This window comes from Atta colombica, unplaced genomic scaffold (genome assembly GCF_001594045.1).
Source record: "Atta colombica isolate Treedump-2 unplaced genomic scaffold, Acol1.0 scaffold13, whole genome shotgun sequence".
Classification (NCBI taxonomy): domain Eukaryota; kingdom Metazoa; phylum Arthropoda; class Insecta; order Hymenoptera; family Formicidae; genus Atta; species Atta colombica.
The window spans coordinates 323,641-330,709 of NW_017259217.1; the positions used below are offsets into that span (position 1 = coordinate 323,641).

Sequence of the window (7,069 nt, forward strand, 5' to 3'; positions counted from 1 at the left end):
TTTACGACATTTTTCAACAAAATTTGTTGAAACTTTTGATTAACCAATCGGAAAAAAGAATTTTATTAACTGATCAATCAAATGCTTCGAAGCATTCGTAGCATCAAATGGATCGTAGCTGGCCTAATAAAGCTGGTTCTACAATAGTCGCATCGCAACATCGCAAGCATTACGGTCAAATAAACATCAAGCTAATTCGACTCTGATTGAACGACAATGCTTGTGACGCTGCGATGTAGAACCAGCTTAAGAGTTGCATTAAGGTACCTTTTCTTGCCAATGCTCGATGCTCATTTTTGGCATCAAAATAAGTCACGTGATAGAAATTGACGAACATCAAGAGTCAATTTTGATCAATTGTGACTTATACTGTTCCTTACTTATACTGTTCCTGACTTATACTGGTCTGTAAGAGAAAATGGTCGATTCTGTATCTACAAACAAGGTGAAATTACAAAAGTGAGCAAATTTATTAAAGGTTGACCAATGAAATTATTAGTATTTTAATAAATTCGCTTACTATGATATAAAAATGATAGTGCATTAAAACAGTTAAATAAAATGTTACGAGATTGTAAATATTAATTGTAAAATATTAAATACTATAACATTGATAATGATTTTTACAATTTTTTAAATTATATTTTATTTTAATAAGCAAATTATTAACATAAAGTTAATAATGTTTAAATTATATTCATCCTGGGATGCATCTTTGACGCACCATGTGAACATAGCACACAAAACTTGCGTGATGGAAAAGTGCGGAATTTAATCCATATCAGAATGTAAGAACCAACCAACTACAGTCGAGTATTTCCCTATTATTATATTTCCCTGTTACAGTCGAATGACAGGGGAATGCTGTAGTTGGTTCTTACATTCTGAATTAAACCTTCGGTGGAAACTAGGCCAATGACACATTTTCTATTCCGTCTAATTCCACACCGTGATTTTACCCTTAAAGATGCCTTATCATGCTGACACTCGACGCTCATTTTCAGCGTATATCATTTTCATAATAGGTCGTGATCAAAATTGGACGCTTGATTTTTGTTAGTTCCTATCACGTGACTTATTTTGACTCCAAAATGAGCGTCGAGCATCGGCACGAAAAAAAAACATTAAACATGCCTATCCATATGCTGGATTCATACTAGTTCATCCTGATTCCGACGTGCGTCGTACGCTCTGCAACCAAGAAAACAGGATTTTGCTTCGTATCATCGGAATCAGGGTGAATCCAGCAATACAGCGGAATAGCGTAACACGGAATAAGAGCAGAACCAATCAAAACCAATCAGAACCTATTGGGTTGTTCAGAAAGTTCGTGCCGATTAACCTATATAATTTAATAAATGTATACTAAAATTTAAATCTTCTGCGTTTCAATTTTCCTTCATCATCGGCACGAACTTTCCGGACAATCTAATAAAACAGAAAAAAAACATTCATCCATGATGGAAATATATAAGGAAATACAAAGATGAACCATTGCGCACAATAGCATTGAAGGTATGGCTTAAAATTTCGACCAATCGATCAGTTGTTACCCAAGCGGAGACGCTTATGATTTTATTTTTTATGTTAGAAACAATTTAATTTTAATGTAATTTTTGAAATTAATGGAAATAGTAGTTATTACCATACGTAATCTTAAAATTGTCATCTTTGCGAAATTTAAGTCTCTGCGAGTAGTCAAGTCTCCAATCATTTCAATCGCAACTCTTGATCTTTGAGAGAATGAGATACTTTACATTCTTATTAAACGCATAATTAATTATTAAACACATAATTTGTGCGACTTTTGCAATTTTTTACGAAACAATTTGGCATATTGACATTTGGCATTATTGACTTCTAAGATACGACGATACAACACATACGATGGCATCACTTGGCCATACTGAATTTTGCATCTTGGGTAAAAGCTGATTGGTCCCCTATTTTTGAACAACTGTGTATCCACCGGAATGGTTCACCTTGAGTGGGGGAAAAAGTTTGTCGTGGCGTTTTTCCCGCTAGATGGCATTAAATGCTCAGCAGTCGGCAACTACTAATCGCATCGGCAACATTAGACGTGCGTTTAAAAAGTGACATTTTAACCTTTGTTTTAAGCCGAAAAAGATTGAAATCGGTGAAGTGGATCAAAAGTTATTTTATTTTGAAAATGGAAATAAATAAGGAAAAAATTCGCTACATTTTGCAGTATCACTACTATAAAGGCAAGAATGCTGCACAGGCTTGTAAAAAAATTTGCGCTATTTATGGTGAAGATATCAAAATCTATCAAGATCAGCAGCACGGAAATGGTTCGCTCGCTTTCGTGCTGGAACTTTCGATATGAAAGAACCTCGCTCCGGTCGACAATCACTGAAAAGTCCGATGAAATCTTGGTAAAAGTCGAACGTGATAAGCATGTGAGCACTGTGGAGATTGCCAGGGAATTAGGCATTACAAAACAGTTTTAAATCATTTACACAAAAAGATACTGGATACAAAAAGAAGCTCGATGTTTGGGTTCCTCACGAGTTGAATGTTAGGAACATGATGGACTGAATTAACATTTGTGATACGTTACTGAAATGGAATGAAATTGAGCCATTTTTGAAGAGAATAATAACTGTGATGAAAAATGTATCACCTAGGACAATCCCACTAGAAAAAGATCATGGATAAAGAAAGGAAAGAAGACGCAAGTAATCGCAAAACCTGGATTGACGAGGAAGAAGGTGATGTGTGTGTGATGGAACTGGAAGAGAATTGTTCACTATGAGTTGTTACCGTCCAATCAAACAATTAATTCTGAACTCTACTATGAACAACTGCAGAGATTACAACAAGCAATTGAGAGGAAGCGGCCAGAATTAATCAATAGGAGAGGTGTCGTCTTTTATCACGACCACACTTTGATGACTCGGCAAAAATTGCAAGAGCTTGGCTGGGAAGTTTTAATGCATTCACCGTATAGTTCTGACATAGCACCCTCAGACTATCATTTGTTTAGATCTCTGCAGAACTCTCTTAATGATGTAAAGCCAGCAAAAAGGTCTGTGGAAATCACTTGAAGCAGTTTTTCGATCAGAAACCACAGAAGTTCTATCGCGATGGAATTATGGCTCTGCCCCAAAAATGGCAAAATATTATAGAAAATAATGGAGCATATTTGGTTTAAATAAATTTCAATACTCTAAGAAAAGCACTTTAATTTTACTAAAAAATCGCCACGAACTTTTTCCCATACCCAATATATTTTCACCATGCATTTATCCATTTGTCTGCCCTCACTCTACTCTATCCTCATCACTGTTATCGATGGTCCATTCTATAAGTTTTTTATTGTTATACTATGCAATAAGTTAAAATGAAATAAACATATATTTATTGCACTGTGTGCATCAGTTCAGGGAGCAGCAATAAAAAAATGGATCTTTATGTCAATGGAGCTATCTCTTTGTAAATGGAATTCTCAAACATATCAAGAAAAACCCATAGTTTATACTTATTCCAACAGAGGGCTAAAAATAACTGAAATTCCTTTATTGCGTTCCAAAACTTATAAAAAGAGATTTTCGAGATTTATAATTTTTGCAATGTTAAATCCCAAATTATTGGGATCGCAATTTTTGGAAATATGTGAAAAATTTTAGATATTTTATTAAATTAAACATGTTCGTTCACATTCTGTTTTTTAGGATACATTTTATATGTGTTTACATAGGTCATACAGCAGCGGTTCTCAATGTATTAAATCGACTCTACGACAGACGATTGAGAAGATTCTGCTGCACTGACTTGACAACACAAATAATTGTTATTATTGACAGAGGGATAATGTGAGCTGGAAGCGACGACGCATTTCTGGTGCTCGAGGGCGCGTTTGGTCGGTAAGTGTCGAGACCCAAGCGTTAGTCCCGTCGAGAAACCGCGAAATTTCCGTGTAGGCTTTATTCAACAGAGACTAATTTTTTCTGTCAAATTTATCGTCACGGGATACAGGTTATGTGAGCTCTGCGAGTAGAGCGAGTGAGTGAGTGAGCTCGTCCTCCCCTTGCTCGCCGTTGTTCGAGGCGAATCATCGCAGAATGGGCCAGGGTACGGAAACGTGCGCTGACCGACCCACGGAGGTCAGCGTCATCAGATTTGTCTCGCGAAACCGTACCATCGAAGAAATTGCACCGAAAAAGGTAAAGTTTTCGGTAGAGAGATTCATTGGTCGCCTAAGGTCAATGACCCCTAAGTCAAAACAAATAGAGTAAATCGGAGCAGGTGCAACAATGAAATTTTTTGTTTTAATAAGTTAATTTATTTTTGACTTGAATTTAATAAGCAGTTAGTTTGTCTTTTAAAAGAAATCTCTTAATACATTCCTGAAGAGGAAAGAAGGAAAGATGAACTGGTGCAAAAATTCAGTTAAAAAGAACAGGCCTTATGTTGCAAAATTATTTTTTATATATACATATTTAGTGCCATTTGCTCAAAACTATAGTTTAACAAATATTTATTTATTTTTATTTAATAAAATCTTAATGAGTCCAGATTTTGTGCTAAACATATCTGGAAATTATTCTTACATTTGTATTGATAATCATGAAAATATGATCAATATGGATATATTTTTTCAGTATTTGTATTATCAGCGATTGGATTTCAATTAAAATTTTTTATCTGTTTCATATTCAATAGAGTCTAATATCAATTTTCAATATATAGGAAGTATATACTTGCAAACAACGAGGTTGTGGTAAGGTGTTCACTAATCAAGATGAATATAAAACACATGAAGCACTAGAGGCTTTAAAAATTCGATTTATGTGAGTAGAAATCAATTCATTGTCATCACTATAATAATTGACTAGAATAGTGAATAATATATATCTGCAATTGATTTATATGATTTTAATAAAATATTATAAAATATTTATTAGTAGTAGAATATTAAGTTTAATATTCATTTTAAGATTTTATTTATATCTTTTTATGAATTTTTTACAGTTGTCGTGAGCCAGGTTGTGGAGAAGAATTATCAGATCCAGGTAGCATGTGGAGACATTATCAAGAATGGCATAATAATGAAACAAATGTCTTTGTATGTCCATATACCAACTGTGGATCTTTGCAATCTACTAGCGGTAATCTTGAGGAACATATTGAAAGTTGTCATAGACAACCACCCACACTGCCAATAGAGCCTGAGATAATTTGTTTCGAAGGCCCCGAAAATGCAATAGACGAAGAAATCATGCAAAAGACTGATGAAGGATGTTATGAAAAACTGCCAAGTGAAAACTTTATTATAAAGGAAGAATATGGAAATAAAGAAGAAAACTGTTCTATTAGAAACGAAGCAAAAATTCAAGTGAAGAATGAGTTTTGTCACGAGCAAAAGATTACGAACAGCGAAGACTATTCGAATAATGAATCTTTGAATGGTATTAATAAGTTTTCAAATAGTGAAGATCTGCTTATAATGAAAGATAATTTCTTACGAAAATACGATACTGGAACTCCAAAATGTGAAGAGATCCTTCAAGTGGAATGCACGCAGGATAAGAATAATGTGGTTTACATAAATAGTGACATAACTATTACGAAAAATATGAAAATGGAAATATGCAATTTAAATTTACGAAATCAGGAGCATAGAATAGATTTAGGAAATATGGAACGAGTTTTTCGAAACGGTCTTGAGCGTGAAAATTCTTTAAAAATTGAAGAAAGCTCGATGGAAACAAATAGCAATTGTTCAGATGATGAGGAGTATACTCCAAAAAAACAACGCATGTCTAGGTACAAACAAGAAACATATAAATGCGACGTCAATGGTTGCGGAAAGAAGTACAAATACATATCGCATTATCGTCATCATCAAGACAGTCATAAATTAGTCACAAATACAATTAATTCCAATAATGATAAGCAAATGCCAAAGGTAAAGCAAGGGAAGGCATCTACTGTCAGCTTTTTTATGTAAGTAATCTGATGTACATACATTTTGTAAGTATGTTTTAGATTTTCCAACCTCCGAATATTTAATGTCTAGATGCAAAATGCCTGGATGTGGTGTGCAAGTAAATAATGTTACTGGCCTATGGAAGCATTATCAAGACAATCATGCCAATTCCAAGCCGCCGGTTGTACAAACTACCAAAAACAATGAAGTATTTCAGTAAAGCATTTACGAATCAATTTTCGTAATATTACTCTTGTTGCGGACAGCTCGCATACATAGCGTAAATAATTATAATAATCCGTTATCAGAGGCAAGATACTGGAATGCGAGGCAGAGTTGTACAAACATTTCGATCAAGTTTACTCCGATAATTCCACCGAGTGACAGGAATGGAAAGACTGGTTATGGGAGTAGCATTCGTTTTACTGAGATATTGCAAGAGGACGCTACTACCCAGTAGAGAAATTTTAAGACTGAATTCAAAGCCAAGCATAATATTAATTTGAATGACTACACTGAAAGTGGCGATACCACTTATAATCTTAATAGTTAAAAGGAATTTTTTCGGAAATAACTCTAATCTCGCGGGAAGATTTCTCGTTTGGAGTAACGAAAGAAGTCATAGTAATTCAGAGTATTTTACAGAGATTATTATATAACCACTTTTATGCAATTTAAAGCGCTTTAAGCTTATGTGTTTGGTCTGTAATTGAACGCTGTTAACTACGATCGATAAACTTCTAGTAGCTATAAGTGATATGGGCTTTGTAGGATACTCTGACATTGATCAGTAAATTGTACTGTCGATATTTAAGAAAATTTATTGAGCAGCTTGATGTATGCTGTGGCGGAATAATTAGCAACTTGGATAAATAGAGAATTCAGTCTAAAAATATACATATATCATTCTATATGAATATAAATTTTTCTTGTCGCTATAAGAGGCTAAATCCGCTGCAGCGACTTGCACTTGTAATAATGAAACTTCTGATTCTCTGTACTGATTTTTACTATTTTATATTATATCGTTTTTATGTAACTTATATTCCTTCTATACCAATATATGTCGATATTTACTATATCAGGTGTATATTTATTTATGTATATATATATATA

General features: G+C 34.0%; 1 protein-coding gene across 1 annotated transcript; it reads left to right on the forward strand.

Moving 5' to 3' along the window:
- Nucleotides 1–3,781: 3,781 nt before the first annotated feature.
- LOC108684270 (zinc finger protein 292-like) lies at nucleotides 3,782–6,801 on the forward strand. The gene is made up of 5 exons (XM_018188507.1): nucleotides 3,782–3,887; nucleotides 4,000–4,187; nucleotides 4,714–4,814; nucleotides 4,996–5,970; nucleotides 6,044–6,801. Exons 2-5 carry the CDS (start codon nucleotides 4,086–4,088, stop codon nucleotides 6,171–6,173), a joined length of 1,308 nt encoding a protein of 435 aa, XP_018043996.1. The 5' UTR covers nucleotides 3,782–3,887; nucleotides 4,000–4,085; the 3' UTR covers nucleotides 6,174–6,801.
- Nucleotides 6,802–7,069: the final 268 nt, after the last annotated feature.

What these genes read in the sequence shown, in the direction of transcription:
- LOC108684270 (XM_018188507.1), top strand. Translation starts at nt 4,086, where the DNA reads ATGGGCCAGGGTACGGAAACGTGCGCTGACCGACCCACGGAGGTCAGC. An exon ending in AAGAAATTGCACCGAAAAAG is followed by an intron (nt 4,188 to 4,713) that starts GTAAAGTTTTCG and finishes TTCAATATATAG; the next exon opens with GAAGTATATACTTGCAAACA. An exon ending in TCTACTGTCAGCTTTTTTAT is followed by an intron (nt 5,971 to 6,043) that starts GTAAGTAATCTG and finishes TTTAATGTCTAG; the next exon opens with ATGCAAAATGCCTGGATGTG.